The sequence below is a fragment of the Entelurus aequoreus genome, linkage group LG01 (genome assembly GCF_033978785.1).
Source record: "Entelurus aequoreus isolate RoL-2023_Sb linkage group LG01, RoL_Eaeq_v1.1, whole genome shotgun sequence".
Lineage (NCBI taxonomy): Eukaryota > Metazoa > Chordata > Actinopteri > Syngnathiformes > Syngnathidae > Entelurus > Entelurus aequoreus.
Window position 1 is genome coordinate 46,215,682 of NC_084731.1, and position 19,018 is coordinate 46,234,699.

At 38.7% G+C, this 19,018-nt stretch overlaps 1 protein-coding gene across 5 annotated transcripts in view; it reads left to right on the forward strand.

Annotated features, from left to right (window-relative positions):
* cacna2d3 (calcium channel, voltage dependent, alpha2/delta subunit 3) overlaps positions 1-19,018 on the forward strand; it is a 142,641-nt gene that overhangs the window by 113,908 nt on the left and 9,715 nt on the right. For 4 of the 5 annotated variants that reach the window (XM_062052756.1, XM_062052747.1, XM_062052767.1 and 1 more), the window contains 11 exons: positions 9,538-9,615; positions 9,694-9,755; positions 9,823-9,867; positions 9,941-10,003; positions 10,078-10,148; positions 10,224-10,299; positions 10,394-10,434; positions 13,676-13,731; positions 13,929-14,046; positions 14,141-14,258; positions 14,326-14,403. In XM_062052756.1, coding sequence (XP_061908740.1) covers positions 9,538-9,615; positions 9,694-9,755; positions 9,823-9,867; positions 9,941-10,003; positions 10,078-10,148; positions 10,224-10,299; positions 10,394-10,434; positions 13,676-13,731; positions 13,929-14,046; positions 14,141-14,258; positions 14,326-14,403 — 806 coding nt within the window. Of the gene's footprint in view, positions 1-9,537; positions 9,616-9,693; positions 9,756-9,822; positions 9,868-9,940; positions 10,004-10,077; positions 10,149-10,223; positions 10,300-10,393; positions 10,435-13,675; positions 13,732-13,928; positions 14,047-14,140; positions 14,259-14,325; positions 14,404-19,018 lie in introns of those variants that run through there. The other variant, XR_009826728.1, reaches the window with a different exon arrangement.

The following is a 19,018-nucleotide window of genomic DNA, read 5'->3' on the forward strand; positions in this document are numbered from 1 at the left end:
ACAATACAATCGGCAAGATAGGCAGGAGCTTGACCGTGTAGTATTTTATACGTAAGTAGTAAAACCTTAAAGTCGCATCTTAGGTGCACAGGAAGCCAGTGCAAGTGAGCCAGTATAGGCGTAATATGATCAAACTTTCTTGTTTTTGTCAAAAGTCTAGCAGCCGCATTTTGTACCATCTGTAATCTTTTAATGCTAGACATAGGGAGGCCCGAAAATAAAACGTTACAGTAATCGAGACGAGACGTAACGAACGCATGAATAATGATCTCAGCATCGCTTGTGGACAAAATGGAACGAATTTTAGCGATATTACGGAGATGAAAGAAGGCCGTTTTAGTAACACTCTTAATGTGTGACTCAAACGAGAGAGTTGGGTCGAAGATAATACCCAGATTCTTTACCGAGTCGCCTTGTTTAATTGTTTGGTTGTCAAATGTTAAGGTGGTATTATTAAATAGATGTTGGTGTTGAGCAGGACCGATAATCAGCATTTCCGTTTTCTTAGCGTTGAGTTGCAAAAAGTTAGCGGACATCCATTGTTTAATTTCATTAAGACACGCCTCCAGCTGACTACAATCCGGCGTGTTGGTCAGCTTTAGGGGCATGTAGAGTTGGGTGTCATCAGCATAACAGTGAAAGCTAACACCGTATTTGCGTATAATGTCACCTAGCGGCAGCATGTAAATACTAAAGAGTGCAGGGCCAAGAACTGAACCCTGGGGAACTCCGCACGTTACCTTAACATAGTCCGAGGTCACATTGTTATGGGAGACACACTGCATCCTGTCAGTAAGATAAGAGTTAAACCAAGACAAGGCTAAGTCTGTCATCCCAATACGCGTTTTGATACGCTCTAATAAAATATTGTGATCAACAGTATCGAAAGCGGCGCTAAGATCAAGAAGCAGCAACATAGATGACGCATCAGAATCCATCGTTAGCAATAGATCATTAGTCATTTTTGCGAGGGCTGTCTCCGTAGAGTGATTTGCCCTGAAACCGGATTGAAAAGGTTCACAGAGATTGTTAGACGCTAAGTGTTCATTTAGCTGCTGTGCGACAATTTTTTCGAGAATTTTCGAGATAAACGGTAGGTGGGACACCGGCCGGTAGTTCACCATGAGGTCAGGATCGAGGTTAGGTCTTTTGAGTAGAGGATGAATAACCGCTTTTTTGAATGCTAGAGGAACAGTACCAGAGGAAAGTGATAAGTTTATAATATTTAACACTGATGGACCTAATAAAACAAAAAGCTCCTTGATAAGTTTCCCAGGAATTGGGTCAAGTAAACATGTTGTTTGTTTTGTCCCATTTACACATTTTAACAATTCCTCCAATGTTATTTCATCAAAGAGAGAGAAACTATTTTGGAGGGCAATGTCCGTCGTATATACCGTCGTATTTGTGTTAATAGAACCAGTTGTAGCTGAGATGCATTGTCTTTAATCTCTTTTCTAATGACTTCAATTTTCTTATTAAAGAAATTCATAAAGTCATCTGCTGAGTGGGTGGAGCTACTGGGAGGAGTCCCTTGTTGGGTTAGCGATGCTACTGTACTAAACAAAAATTTAGGATCATTTTTGTTGAGGTGGATGAGATTTGAGTAATATTTAGCTTTAGCTGAGGTAAGCATGCGTTTATAAGTTATTAAACTATCACTCCATGCTTGATGGAAAACCTCAAGTTTAGTCGCACGCCATTTGCGTTCCAGCTTTCTACATGATAATTTCTGGGCTTTAGTTTCTTCTGTAAACCATGGGGTACGCCTTTTAGGGGCCCTTTTTAGCTTTAGCGGTGCTACACTATCAATGGTGTCGCGCAGGGCGTCATTAAAGCTGTTAGTGAGGTTATCAATAGAGCCCACATAATTTGGGAATGGTGCCATTACTGAAGGCAGTAGGTCAGTAAGAGTCGTCGTTGTGGCAGTATTAATGTTGCGGCTGCTATAGTAGTTATTATTATTATTATTAGTTTGTTGACAATGAGTCAGAACTTCGAATTTTATAAGGTAATGATCGGACATTACTTTAGTGTACGGGAGTATCGTAACTTTAGAGGTGGTGACACCCCTGACAAGCACTAGATCTATCGTATTACCGTTGCGATGCGTGGGTTCATTTATTATTTGTGTAAGACCACAGCTATCAATTATAGTCTGGAGCGCCACGCATGGAGGGTCCGATGGGGTATTCATATGGATGTTAAAGTCTCCCATTATGATTATATTGTCGGCGTGCGTCACTAGATCAGCAACGAACTCTGAAAATTCATTGATAAAGTCCGAATAGGGCCCTGGGGGGCGGTAGATGACAGCCAGGTGCAAGCGTGACATCACAGGCTGAAGGGCTCCTCAAATTTCCCCATTGTTTACAATGCAGCGAGAGCGATTCGGACCGAGAAAGCGACGATTACCCCATTAATTTGAGCCAGGATGAAAGATTCGTGGATGAGGAACGTGAGAGTGGAGGACTAGTGTGCAGTGCAGGACGCATCTTTTTTCGCTCTGACCGTAACTTAGGTACAAGCTGGCTCATTGGATTCCACACTTTCTCCTTTTTCTATTGTGGATCACGGATTTGTATTTTAAACCACCTCGGATTCTATATCCTCTTGAAAATGAGAGTCGAGAATGCGAAAAGGACATTCACAGTGACTTTTATCTCCACGACAATACATCGGCTAAGCACTTTAGCTACGGAGCTAACGTGATAGCATCGTGCTTAAATGCAGATAGAAACAAAATAAATAAACCCCTGACTGGAAGGATAGACAGAAAATCAATAATACTATTAAACCATGGACCTGTAACTACACGGTTAATGCTTTCCAGCTTGGCGAAGCTTAACAATGCTGTTGCTAACGACGCCATTGAAGCTAACTTAGCAACGGGACCTCGCAGAGCTATGATAAAAACATTAGCGCTCCACCTACGCCAGCCAGCCCTCATCTGCTCATCAACACCCGTGCTCACCTGCGTTCCAGCGATCGACGGAGCGACGAAGGACTTCACCCGATTATCCGTGCGGTCGGCGGCTAGCGTCGGCTAGCGTCGGCTAGCGCGTCTGCTATCCAAGTCAAAGTCCTCCTGGTTGTGTTGCTACAGCCAGCCGCTAATACACCGATCCCACCTACAACTTTCTTCTTTGCAGTCTTCATTGTTCATTAAACAAATTGCAAAAGATTCACCAACACAGAATTTTTAGATGAAAACAGAGCTTTTTTGTATTGGATTCAATGGTGTCCGAATACTTCCGTTTAACTATTGACGTCACGCGCATACGTCATCATACATAGACGTTTTCAACCGGTAGTTTAGCGGGAAATTTAAAATTGCACTTTATAAGTTAACCCGGCCGTATTGGCATGTGTTGCAATGTTAAGATTTCATCATTGATATATAAACTATCAGACTGCGTGGTCAGTAGTAGTGGGTTTCAGTAGGCCTCTAACTTACTGAAATATTGTGACCACTCCACTTCAACTTAAACACAGTATAAGTTCATTCCAGACGGTCAATAATAAATATGTTAGTGTTTTTTATACCTCCCTTTATGCTGTTTAACTAATTTCACTTGATCAAACGTTTTCTAACATTCCACACTACAAAATAAAAAAAGTATGAATGGTTTGTGCTGATATTGTATCAGATCAATATAGGTACCAGCCAATACGCAACGCTCTTATGACGATATTGTATTGAAAGTTAAAAAGTTGTATTGTACCACACCTAATTGCTATCACTAACGAGACAAAACTAAAGTGAATATGTTAGGAGTGTAAATGTAGTGTATCCTCACAGTTCGGTACATACCTCGGTATTAAGGCCATGGTTTGTTTCATTTTACTTACTGTAAGGCAATAAAATAAAAAACATAAAACTGCTTAGCTTTTGTGCTCAGTGATTGTTCAAATAAAGTATAAAAATGCAATTACAATCTGCTGGCAGGTAATTATCCAATTTATCTAATTGTGAAATAAAAAAAATTATATTTAGTCCAAAATGTAGTACACTTCTGGACACACTACCCGGGCTTGAAGAGGTCTTCACTTCCTGATCCTTACTTGAAATACCGAATGTAGGTTCAGGTACAGCTGGAATTGATTTGATCCCAATACAATATATATGTGTGTGTGCGTATATATACGTGTGTGTGTGTGTGTGTGTGTGTGTGTGTGTGTGTGTGTGTGAGTGTGTGTGTGTGTGTGTGTGTGTGTGTGTGTGTGTGTGTGTGTGTGTGTGTGTGTGTGTGTGTGTGTGTGTGTGTGTGTGTGTGTGTGTGTGTGTTTGTGTATATACAGTCGTGGTCAAAAGTTTACATACACTTGTAAAGAACATAATGTCATGGCTGTCTTGAGTTTCCAATAATTTCTACAACTCTTATTTTTTTTGTGATAGAGTGATTGGAGCACATACTTGTTGGTCACAAAAAACATTCATGAAGTTTGGTTCTTTTATGGATGTATTATGGGTCTACTGAAAATGTGACCAAATCTGCTGGGTCAAAAGTATACATACAGCAATGTTAATATTTGGTCACATGTCCCTTGGCAAGTTTCACTGCAATAAGGCGCTTTTGGTAGCCATCCACAAGCTTCTGGCAAGCTTCTGGTTGAATTTTTGACCATTCCTCTTGACAAAATTGGTGCAGTTCAACTAAATTTGTTGGTTTTCTGACATGGACTAGTTTCTTCAGCATTGTCCACACGTTTAAGTCAGGACTTTGGAAAGGCCATTCTAAAACCTTAATTCTAGCCTGATTTAACCATTCCTTTACCACTTTTTAACATTGCTTTACCAAATATTAACATTGCTGTATGTATACTTTTGACCCAGCAGATTTTCAGTAGACCCATAATAAGTTCATAAAAGAATCAAACTTCATGAATATTTTTTGTGACCAACAAGTATGTGCTCCAATCACTCTATCACAAAAAAATAAGAGTTGTAGAAATGATTGGAAACTCAAGACAGCCATGACATTACCGGTATGTTCTTTACAAGTGTATGTAAACTTTTGACCACGACTTTATATATTTATGTATATATATATTTATGCATATATATATATACATATATGTATATATATACATATACATATATAAATATATATATACATATACATATATATACATATACTGTGTGTATATATATATACAAACTCCGTTTCCATATGAGTTGGGAAATTGTGTTAGATGTAAATATAAACGGAATACAATGATTTGCAAATCCTTTTCAACCCATATTCAATTGAATGCACTACAAAGACAAGATATTTGATGTTCAAACTCATAAACTTTTTTTTTTTTTTGCAAATAATAATTAACTTAGAATTTCATGGCTGCAACACGTGCCAAAGTAGTTGGGAAAGGGCATGTTCACCACTGTGTTTACATGGCTCTTCCTTTTAACAACACTCAGTAAACGTTTGGGAACTGAGGAGAAACATTTTTTAAGCTTCTCAGGTGGAATTCTTTCCCATTCTTGCTTGATGTACAGCTTAAGTTGTTCAACAGTCCGGGGGTCTCCGTTGTGGTATTTTAGGCTTCATAATGCGCCACATATTATCAATGGGAGACAGGTCTGGACTACAGGCAGGCCAGTCTAGTACCCGCACTCTTTTACTATGAAGCCACGTTGATGTAACACGTGGCTTGGCATTGTCTTGCTGAAATAAGCAGGGGCGTCCATGGTAACGTTGCTTGGATGGCAACATATGTTGCTCCAAAACCTGTATGTACCTTTCAGCATTAATGGTGCCTTCACAGATGTGTAAGTTACCCATGTCTTGGGCACTAATACACCCCCATACCATCACAGATGCTGGCTTTTCAACTTTGCGCCTATAACAAGCCGGATGGTTCTTTTCATCTTTGGTCCGATTACTTTGGTTTTCAAAAACAATTTTAAATGTGGACTCGTCAGACCACAGAACACTTTTCCACTTTGTATCAGTCCATCTTTGATGAGCTCAGGCCCAGCAAAGCCGACTGCGTTTCTTGGTGTTGTTGATAAACGGTTTTCGCCTTGCATAGGAGAGTTGTAACTTGCACTTACAGATGTAGCGACCAACTGTAGTTACTGACAGTGGGTTTCTGAAGTGTTCCTGAGCCCATGTGGTGATATCCTTTACACACTGATGTCGCTTGTTGATGCAGTACAGCCTGAGGGATCGAAGGTCACAGGCTTAGCTGCTTACGTGCAGTGATTTCTCCAGATTCTCTGAACCCTTTGATGATATTACGGACCGTAGATGGTGAAATACCTAAATTCCTTGCAATAGCTAGTTGAGAAATGTTTTTCTTAAACTGTTCAACAATTTGCTCACGCATTTGTTGACAAAGTGGTGACCCTCGCCCCATCCTTGTTTGTGAATGACTGAGCATTTCATGGAATCTACTTTTATACCCAATCATGGCACCCACCTGTTCCCAATTTGCCTGTTCACCTGTGGGATGTTCCAAATAAGTGTTTGATATACATATATATATATATATATATATATATATATATATATATATATATATATATATATATATATATATATATATATATATATATATACTGTTTATATTAGGGCTGTCAAAGATAACGATAATAACGCGTTAACTATAAATTTCACTAATATATACATATATATGTATATACAGTACAGTACAGGCCAAAAAAACCTTCTCATTCAATGCATTTTCTTTATTTTCATGACTATTTACATCGTAGATTGTCATTGAAGGCATCAAAACTGTGAATGAACACATGTGAAGGTATGTACTTAACAAAAAAAGGTGAAATAACTGAAAACATGTTTTATATTCTAGTTTCTTCAAAATAGTCACCCTTTGCTCTGATTACTTTTTTGCACACTCTTGGCATTCTCTCAATATATACAGTATATAACACCACCTGGTCCCGGCCCTGTGGCTGATTAGAACTTAAACAGTGTTAAAATGGAAGCCTGGCACCTGCAGCACATAGATATATATATGTATATGTATACTGTACATACATATATACATACTGTATATGTATGTATATATACATATATGTATTTGTGTATATATGTATGTATGTGTGTGTATATATATGCGGATGTATCAGTGACGTGCAGTCAGTGGAGGCAGGTGAGGCGGGGCCTCACGTGCCATCATGGAAAGAAAAAAGAAAAAAAAATAATTAAATTGTTATATGTATCCAGTGATTATACTATAAAGTTATTTTCCATTTAAGTTCACCAGTTTTAGATTATTTTTATTCAAAATCGCTGAATTTTCACATTTGCCGTTCAAATACTGAGAAGAGACGGTGCGGTGATCAGCAGCCAGTTGAGGCACGTCACTGCATTGTGCCTCAACATGGATTGCGGACTCGGCTAACTGCTGGCCTGCTGTGCAGTGAGACCGTATTGCTATATGAACTATATTATACATTTCCATAGTTAGCTGAGGTATATAATGTACAGTGTATTTTGTCAACAACTGTATGTGTGTAAGTATTTCTTGTGCTGAGCAATCATAAAACTGCTGCGAAGACGCACTGGCTGAGGCTCGCAGTAATCCCGCCTCCTGGTGGTAGAGAATGCACCCCCGCCGCAGAACGCACCCCCCGACGGGACCGCCACATCAACCAAAGCCCACACCCAAACCCTCCACGCGTAAGATTGAATCCACCTAAAGAAGCTATTCAACATGACGCCATAAAGTGCAAAAACAACAATGTTCGTGTTGGAGGAGCTGCGAATGACCGCAGGGCCACAACATTAGGTACACCTGCAGACTGCAGCACGGATTTCATATTTCATTCATTCACAACTCCTCCAACACGAACACCACCGCCCCTGCACCCCCTGGCTTCCCACCAAATAACCTCCTTAAACAGATCCAATCCCGCACGTAGAAAGCCCAAGTGCGGGCCCCAGCCGACACAACACTCCCGTCAGGGGGCACACCCCACGGCGGGGGCGCATTAATCCAGCACAACAGTGGTGCATGGACTTCATTTATAAGTAAAGGTAAGACCATAATAACGTTTTTTTTATTAAATGTGCTTTTTTGTGTGCTACAGTTTGTATGTGTAAAGTTAAGTTAAAGTACCAATGATTGTCACACACACACTAGGTGTAATGAAATGTGTCCTCTGCATTTGATCCATCCCCTTGATCACCCCCTGGGAGGTGAGGGGAGCAGTGGGGAGCAGCGGCGCCGCGCCCGGGAATAATTTTTGGTGATTTAACCCCCAATTCCAACCCTTGATGCTGAGTGCCAAGCAGGGAAAAATGCTGGTATATGAGCTTTTAAACATAACCCGTTAACTGCTGCCAATCAAATGGTGAATAAGATACTCTTTAGGGTTCATATGTTTGTAAATCTGACTGTGATGAAGTCAGTGCCTCACCAGCCATGAACCTCACCGCACGTCACTGGTATATACCTGTATATATACAGTATATATATATGTATATATATATATATATATATATATATATATATATGTATATATGTATGTATGTATGTATGTATGTATGTAGATGTGTATATATACAGTATATATATACATATATGTATATATATATATTTATATGTGTGTGTATAATATATATATATATATATATATATATATATATATATATATATATATATATATATATATATATATATATATATATATATAAACCGTATTTTTAGGGACTATAAGTCGCAGTTTTTTTCATAGTTTGGCCGGGGGTGCGACTTATACTCAAGAGCGACTTATGTGTTAAATTATTAACACATTACCATAAAATATCAAATAATATTATTTAGCTCATTCACGTAAGAGACTAGACGTATAAGATTTCATCAGATTTAGCGATTAGGAGTGACAGATTGTTTGGTAAACGTATAGCATGTTCTATATGTTATAGTTATTTGAATGACTCTTACCATAATATCTTACAATAACATACCAGGCACGTTCTCTGTTGGTTATTTATGCGTCATGTAACGTACACTTATTCAGCCTGTTGTTCACTTTTCTTTATTTATTTTAAATTGCCTTTCAAATGTCTATTCTTGGTGTTGGGTTTTATCAAATAAATTTCCCCCAAAAATGCGACTTATACTCCAGTGCGACTTATATATGTTTTTTTCCTTCTTTATTATGCATTTTCGGCCGGTGCGACTTATACTCCGGAGCGACTTATAGTCCGAAAAATACGGTATATGTTTGTGTGTATGTAGATATATGTATGTATTAATCACATATGACATATGGCAAAGAATTTAGCACCACCTTGATATGCGTTAGTGCAGCAAATAGTGCCCAGATAGAGGTGTCTTAAATTAGGAAACTAAACTTCAATATCTACTCCTTATTTTGTAATAATTTCCACAGATTTGATAAATAATTTGCTGCATAATACATTTTTTTCAACCTGGTCAGTGATGTAATCTTGCAGGACAGTTGAACTGGCCAACTCATGCTGCTCAGTAAATGGCGCCATCTTGTGAGGGAAATGGAAGTGACATTACAAACCTTTATTTTCTCCATGTGCACTCCAGCTTTGGAGAACAAGAGTGTTGTGTTGGCCAGCACTGCAATTCAGCTCCTTGATGACAGGAAGTCACCAATCGTTGCAGGTAACTTTTTTTAAACATCACGTCAACTATCCTTTTTGAAAGAGCTATTTCTTTGTACCCTCACTGTTTCTGGCTCAGCTGTAGGGATTCAGATGAAGCTTGAGTACTTCCAGAGGAAGTTCTGGACAGCCTGCAGACAGGTACTGTTTAGCAACCATTATAATGGCACTGTTAATTTACTCATGAGGATCTTTGGCCTGTGTATAGTGTACTGCTCTGGATGGCAAATGCAGCATTAGTTGTGATAGTGAGGTAAGAATCATCACCTCTTTTTCACCTTTATTCTATTTTTTTAAGATTCTCTTACCATCTCTTTTTCTGCCAGGACATTAACTGCTACCTCATTGACAACAACGGCTTCATTCTTGTCACAGAGGAGCAATCTCAGGTACCGTTTGTTCATGAGCAGACACAAATATTTTCTATGCCTTCTTGTGTTCTTTATTTCCACTCGTTTCCCAGACAGGGCTCTTCTTTGGCGAGGTGGAAGGTGCGGTCATGAACAAACTTCTCCAAATGGGTTCATTCAAAAGGTCAACGAATATTTAGCTGATACAGTGACGGTAAAAGGCACATTGTGGTTTAACTGTAACCTCCTCCTGTTGTAGGATCACGCTGTACGACTACCAGGCACTTTGCAGAGAGTACGCTGGAAGCAGCGATTGTGCACGTACTTTGTCAGATGTAAGTACTTCACACTTGTACTGCCACAACTCAGCCTCTTCTATAGTATATCAGTAGAGACTCCACCATCATTAGTTTTTTTTCTCCCCTGCAGCCCTTCTCTGTTGTGAAATGGCTCCTGGCTGAACTTATCATGTAAGAATCAAACACAAAAAAACGTTTTCTCTTTTTATTTCATTTACTCATTGTCAAATAAAAACAACTGATGCAATATTAATATAAATCATAAATGAAAAGGAGCAGAAAGAAGAATAAACTTACAATATTTGCCCCCTAGTCATACAAATACAACATTTGTTGTGTAACCTCAGAAGGCCATATTTCTATGTACAAATCCCGTTTCCATATGAGTTGGGAAATTGTGTTAGATGTAAATATAAACGGAATACAATGATTTGCAAATCATTTTCAACCCATATTCAGTTGAATATGCTACAAAGACAACATATTTGATGTTCAAACTGATAAACTTTTTTTTTTGTGCAAATAATCATTAACTTTAGAATTTGATGCCAGCAACACGTGACAAAGAAGTTGGGAAAAGGTGGCAATAAATACTGATAAAGTTGAGGAATGCTCATCAAACACTTATTTGGAACATCCCACAGGTGAACAGGCAAATTGGGAACAGGTGGGTGCCATGATTGGGTATAAAAGTAGATTCCATGAAATGCTCAGTCATTCACAAACAAGGATGGGGCGAGGGTCACCACTTTGCCAACAAAATGTGCAATGCTTAATTGAATTATAATTAAAATAGCAATAGTTTTAGATATTTTAACCTTTCTGTATTGCATATGTGGTTTCCCTGAGCAATTTCTATCAAGCATAACACCCGAAAACTGAATATATTTTGTTCTTTGAATCCCAACTTCTTCGACATATAAGAGGCATCCACACTTTTCCTATTACTACAAAAAATAATAAACTTAGTTTTACCAATATTCAAGGATAACCTATTACAGCAAACCATTATTTTATTGTAATGAATTTACTGAGCTTTGGCAAACTATAAAGTTGTATGTTGTAATTATGCTCATCAAGTATACAGTAGCAGGGGTGTACACACGTCCTCCGAGGGCCACATACTGACAAAACAAAGGATATAATACATAATACTGTATTGAAAGACAAATAGGTGACAAAGCATACAGGAAGTCCTTGGTTTCAGAATGAGTTCCTCATTCTTGTTGTCTTTGTTTTCGTGCTGTCTACAACAAGGAAATGTCCTGGCACTTTGCCTTTACTTGCTTAGGTTTGCTGTGGGCATGCAGCTCATACGTCACGTATAGCCTTTATATCTATTACTATGTTCACACTGTAGGTGAATTTTATTTTTTTTGCCTATATGTGATCTTTATCTGATTTGTTCATTTCAATGTTTACAATTTATAATTTGTTTTCATATCAACCCAGGTCTCTTTCGTATGTGGATATATGAATCACATATGTATCCAATGTTACATCACCATTCTTCGCCAAATGAGACAGGCTTGAAAGTAAATGCTGGACAAAGGAGCATAAAACAGTGGTGAAAAGTTGTTGTTTTTAGAAGTGATTAAAACATCAGAGGACTTCCGTCAATTTACCAGCGCTCCTTGGTACAAACTTTGCGACAAGTGCCTTGAGGCCCCACACAAACTATCATAGCTAACATTATTGCCTCTTCCTTAATCTCCCAATGTACATTGAATAATAAATGTTGACTCCGGTTGCACAGATTCATTGAAATTGTATGGAGGGTTGAATTGGACAAAAATAAATAAATAAATACATCTTTGAATGATTACTTAATTTTTTTCATTAATTAATTGTAACTGAAATTATTTCTATAAATGTGTTATTAATTGATTTAATCTAAAAGTACATTTAATTATTTAATTAATTATTGACATCATTATTTCACAAACATAAATTAATTTTTTCTGTCAAACTTAGCCATCAAAGTCAGTGGGTGGGTCCTAACACCTTGGTTACCCGGAACTTCCACTTGTCTGTGGAACACTTTGATTATAGAACCGGAGGAGTACGGAAATAACTCCGACAACTTCAATAAATTCCTCCACTTTAAATGCTACATGTTCTTAGTCAGCAGATCTTGATTCCACATAGTCTGCAAGGTCTAAAAGTTCTACCACCAACTTCCGAAAAAGTATGGGTATATCCTACTGAAAGTCAGGCTTCAGACCAAAGTAATCATTGGACAAGAGTCCCGTTAGCCCCTCCCACTGGCTTAGACAGCTGAGTTTGACAGATTAAATACATTCATGAAGTGCTGACACACAGGTTCGTGAAATATATCAATAGTTACATGATTAAATAATTACATTTGTGAATGTTGTCTGTCTGTCTGTGTTGGCCCTGCGATGAGATTGATTCCTGGTGCTTCATTATTCCAGTCGTGTTCCTCTCCTCTGCTCTGGCTTCACTCTTGCTACTTGTTCCTGTGGCTCTGCTCCGTCGCTGCCGTGTAGTGTTAACTTGTTCCTCTTCGCACCTTTTTGTATGCAACCTCTTTTTTTCCACAACTTATATGTGCTTCCTTAGTTGGTTTTTCTCACTCCTTTTTGAGTGTGCTTTATGTTCCTTTTTATTCTTTCTTCTTTGTGGGGGGGTCGTACTTTGGCGAAGGCCGATTGTGACAATTCTGTGGTTGCAGAGCAGATTTTTACATACAGTAACAAAAGTCAAACGTAATGAAAAAGTTTAAGTGAGTAATATATAATACATATTGCACAATAACGATTGCACTATGTATAGATAAATAATAAAACATAAACACTATCTTAACACACATAGTGCACACCAAGGAAAAAATCAGATCACCGTAAACACATAAGTGGTAATGTGAAGGACTACATAAAAAGATTGGGTTTAAGAACAAATCTAAATTGAGCATCATACCCTGCAACGTGAACATCGCCGATGGCTGTGCGATCTTAAGCATTTTGTATTCTAATGTAAAAGAGCAGTGAATAAATTCATACACTACTTTGCAAGTGATTCTGGGCTTTTGATTTTCCTTCAAGTATTTGTACTTTTTTGCCAGTATGGATGAGAAATTACCTTAAATTGTGTTCGTTATGGTCGTAAAAAAGTCTTAAATTAGACTTGTTAAAATCGGCAGAGCCCCTGGAGACATAACAAAAGTCAAGAAGTTAACTAAACTGAACATCGTTGTAGCTTTGTGCGACTGAGTATTATTTTGCTGTGTGCATGTAACTCGTTCTCCAGAGTTTCTAGTACTTACAAACAAAACCGCTTCACTCAACATGTACACATTTTTGCTCTTTTGTTCCATTTTTGTTGTTGTGTTTTGGTTTCTTGTTGTTTTACAATATGATCATATGCAACACTGTGTTTTTTTTCTCCATAGTTTCCTTCTAGAATTCAACCTGTATAGCTGGTGGAACATCGATCTTTCCGTTAAAGGTATAAGTAGTCACTCACTGGACACAATGTTGGATGTATCCCCTCAAGTACAATCCTGAACATGTTCTGAACCATTGCACTGTCTGCTGCTTAATGCAGCAATTTCACAATATTTCATTTCTGTGTTGTTCTATGTTGTATTTATTTATTTATTTTTTTAAATGTGCAAGTTTTTTTTTGTTTGTGCTGTGTGACAGCTCAGCGATCTCGTGGTAAGACCATGATGGCACCCTGTGACACGGAGTACCCCGCCTTTGTGTCGGAGCGTACCATTAAAGAAACCACAGGCAACACTGACTGTGACGGCTGTGTCCGGTACCACATTCACTCATCACCATCATCATCATCATAATAATACACACAATGCATTGCTGTTGTTCTCATGATGGTGTCGTTATCTGGGCGGCAGATCTTTCGTCATTCAGCAGATTCCCAGCAGCAACCTCTTCATGGTTGTCGTGGACAACAAGTGTGACTGCAGCAGTGCTCCACCAGTCACCATGGACCCCATTGAGATCATGTATATCCTTGATATTATCACATGTTTGTCTCGTACGTGCAGCACAGTGTGTCCTTGACCACCTTGAACATAACGAATCACTGAAGTGCGACCGGCTCAAGTTTCAGAAGGACAGGAAGAAGCCAGAATCATGTCATCCTTTCCACCCAGAGGTATTTGCTCATAGGCTGCACTTCACAAATGAATCACTGTAAATGCTCCCATTGCTTTTATTCTATTTATCATCAATCTCCTAAAGGCGCTGGGTACAGGGTCTTCAAAATTAAATAAGCACAGGGGTCTTTGATCAGTGCCTGGTCCTAAATAATTGGCATTAGCAACCGTGGCTGTAGGCAATCTCCCCTGTGTGCATGATATGGAATGGGCTACTTTCAGGGTTTCTGCCGGTCATTAAAAGTTGATAAATGGATTTTGCGAAAATGAAGGCCTTAAATGGTATTAAAAAGTTGTAATTTTAGGCCTAGGCCGATTGTCAATAAGTCAATTAACTGAACGATAAATGAAAATGAACTTAATAATTTTGCTGGCAGCATTACTTTGCTACGTCAGTGTGTGTTTCTTTTCTTCGTCTCTGGCATCCACAATGAATACAAAATGTATCGCTCTATGCATTGCTCTCAGCACCTGAGCACGTTTATTTGACAGTGGAATTAAACAAATTAAGAGAAGTCTCTTTTCAGTCATCCACAATGTTTGTTTCATGAGTAGGTGGCAACGCTAGTTAACACATACAGAATACATCGACATCGCCTCCCTCGTTGTGACTCACTACTGAGAAGCACTGCTAAGTGGAACGAGTTATTTATTAGAAAGCCAAATGTACCTGTGTAGAAATATTTCATCTTCAAGCTGAATGAGCAACATAAGCCCAGAGCACGGACGAACGGGCAAGTATGCCGTGATGGCATTGGCAGCAAAAAAGACAACAAAACAAACCAGTTTTTCGAACTGGGGAAAAAACTGCACTTCAAGATGTTAAATATTTATTTAAGTGCAATTTTTTGTTACCAAAGATTGAGATTCTATTTTATTGTTGTTTGTTTACGTATTTTGGATAATTAAGTTATTAACATTTTAATTACAATGGTAAAAATACTACAGTAATGAAAACGGTTTCTTTCATTTGAAAGGATGACTTGCATTGTTATTATACAGTATATTATGATTACATTAGTGCTTAATTTGGCCACAGTTAATGTAAACGTCATTCTCAAATGCTTACAATTGTGTCCATACAGACAACTGTATGCTTTTGACTATATATAATAATGAACTGCAGTCTGACTTTGGCATTAATTTTGTTTTAAGTTACATTAAAAAGCATTAAATTATATTTGCTGATACCTGCAGAACCCTGACTTAGCTCAAGCCTGATATCGGCTCCTGCGCCAAGTCTCCCTCGTCCCCCTACAAACCCTCCTGTGTAGTAGCTTGACATGCACATCCCAAAAAATTTAACATTGTGTGACGCAAACCTTAAGAGCTCATTTCCTGTGTGTATGTACAGGTGCATCTCAGTGAATAAAAATATTGTTTTATTTATTTTAGTAGTTAATTTAAAAAGGAGGCAGAAGGTACACATTCGTATTATTGTCTAATATGCATAATGCATGTGCATGCAACGGTAATGAGCGCCCGAAAGAGTGACGAATAACAAGAAAAACAAAACAAATATATTTAGAAAAGCAAACAAACTTTCTTTTGTTTCTTCTTTTTGTTTGTTTTTAATGTAACAAACAAGAATGAGCCGCCTGTGAGTGCTTTTAGAAGGGGGAGGAGCCCACGGCAGCACTCGCTGCACTTGTTTTCATGTCAGTCTCTCTCGCTGATTGCGATTTTTGAGAACGAGTGTCTAGAGCAGACCTGGGCATTCTGCGGCCCGCGGGCCACATCCGGCCCTTTGTGCGTCCCTGTCCGGCCCGCGTGAGGCCAATTATAAATTACAAAATAAATTTTAAAAAGTATCTATGTCGAGTGTGCAATACAACGGTGCTGCTTTTGTTTTGAAAATCGTTATTTGTATTACTTCCGTGTGGACGTATGCTTGTGCGTGATTGTGAGTGAATGTGAACAGCTGCAATTACAAAATAAAGTTGAAAAAACATCTATGTCCTGCGCGCAATACAACTGTGCTGCTTTTATTTTGAAAAGTATTATTTATGGGCGTGTGTCCGTGTGTAACCTGCGAGTGAAGGTGCAAATGCAGCGACAAGTGATGCACGGTTTACACCCGAGACGCTAAAAAGAGTGTAGTGGATTGTCCGAAGCTTAAGCAGGCAACAAAAGTAGTTTAGTACAACAAATGTATTTACCCATTATCAGAAGTGCAGGTTGAATTAAGTTGTCCGTGCAAGCAGACACAATGTACTCCAGAGCACACAAGACGCACACAAGCCAAAATCACCCCTCGAGTTCCGGTCTTCTGCCATTTTTTATATGTCGGTTGTGCGTCATCGTTCCTTATCGAGTGCGTCAATGTCTTGTTTTGCTTTTCCTATCTGTTCCATAACAACTCGAATCCTTTAGACAGTCAACACATTCTATAGACAGGTTGGCACGACTTAATATTCACTTTTGTCCCACAACTGGTCCATTCAATGGCACAAAAATACAAGAGTATTGAAAATGAGCGGACATTCTTAAAAGACAAGAAATATAGGTCAAAAGGTCAGAAATTCTACTACATACCTGCCTTCCAGGGTCTTAAGACCCTGGACCAAAACAATTTCTGATATAGACCACTAACTTAAATCCCTACCGCAGATAGAGGCAAAAACCTCAATGTTTTTATACGAGGCAAAAATTCCGTCTATGACCCTCCTTCAGAGCGATCGCTGTTACCAGCCTGCAGTAAAACCATCTCACAGAACACAATTAGTGGCCTACCCTTTGATTTAGTAAAGGAATAACAAATACTTTGATCATGAACATCCTTGAACATAAATAGATGAATGTATATAGACTTATGACTGTAAGACATTTGCAAAAATATTTTTCCCGGCATTTGCAATGGATGTAGTTACCAATATTGTTAATTACCAATTAATTTTGAACACACAACTGAATGAGTCCATGTTCGATTAGTGCTCGTATAGATGGCTCGGTGGTGCCTCAGGCTGGTGGCCTGCCGACACCTCGTTGGGCTTTTGGCTGCCTTGGTGAAGAAAGAGATCCACTCAAACAGTCTGTCTCTCTTTGGGGTGTGGTTCAGTCCATTGGGCAGACTGTTCAGTGGCATGTGCGTGCTGGCCGAAATTGGGGAAAACTCAGGTAGAGTTGGAGCTGTGGGGGCTTTGGGGAAGGCTGGGGCAGAGTATGGGGCGTGGGGCTTTGGTCCAGGCCCTCGGCTTGCTTCAGGCCTCCTCGCTGCTTCGGCACTCCCGACACTTCTTTCCACAGCTGCTGGAGTCCCGGTGGACACATTGGCTGGCAACCTTAGTTGTTCTCGTCATCGCTGGCAAGGTGTTGTCTCTCCTCTCGGTTCCTTCCAGTCAGGTATCGGGTGTTGGTCCTGGATCGGCTTTGACCGTGCCCCTCTTAGCGAGTGTCTGAGCAGCCTTGATTGCTCCAAAGCCACTTTTTAATTTCAAATTTTCTATTCCTTTTGTTATAACGTGGAGAAGGCTAATTGGTCTGTACATGTTCTGGTCTTCTTTATTTCCTGCTTTATGGATTTAATTATAGTAGCAGTTTCTCGACGTGGTAGGGAAAGTGTTTTCCGTTATTGATTTATTTATCAATCGTTGTTTTACGAGCAATAATACAATCCTTATATGTTTTTAGGAAGATAGTGTCCAACCCATATATATATCTCTAGATCGTGAGTCTGATAATGCAGTGAAGATTTTGTTTAACTTTGTTTCATTTGTTAATTCTAAAATTAGTCCATCCTGAATAAATGACAATTATTTGCACTGATTTTGAGGGACTCTTTATTCAGGGTTTGTACTGACTGGATGAAATGTTCATTAAAATGATTACTTATGTCCAGACTGTCTGCGATAGTAGCGCCATTGATTTTTAATGTTATAGTGTTGTTTCTTGTTTGCTGTCTTTCCGTAAGTTTGTATCTGGTTTTCCATAACTTTCTAATGTTCCCTTTTGCAACTTTGATTACTTCTAAGTGAAAGTCAGCCTTAGACTTCCGCATAAACATTGTAACTTTGTTCCTCCAAACTTTTAAATCATACGATCTGTATTTAGACCTGTTTTAATAGCTCTTATGAGAGCTGAGTCCTCATGTCTTTATTAGAATCCAAATTGTTTTATTAATCCAATGGTATTTTTATTTTAGCACTCTTCTGTCTGGTTTTGTTTTCGTGTATTTACAGATGTTCTCTTTGCTTTTTGTCATCCAATTGTAATTCTAGTAGAGCTGCTTATCATTTGTATCATGTAGAAGCCGTTTATAATATCCTTAAGTTTTCTTTCTACGTGTTTTATTTAACCAGTGCAGATTAACGTCCCCCATGACGTTACTTCTTTCATATTATGCTGTTTGAGGATGTCTGAAAATGAATCAAGAAAAATGTCTTTAGCTGTGGTCGGTCGGTATACTACAATTACCTTGAAATAAATTTCTGAGGAACATGTGATTTTAATTTCAACATACTCAAATTGATCTACTTTTAATGTTTTCCCTTTCATAAATCATAATTCCTCCCCCCTTTGTCACTCGATCTGTCTTTTCTGTAATCTTGTCCCCCGGGACATTAATTAGAACGAAAGTTGTTGTGGGTTTTAACCATGTCTCTGATAGACAAGGTA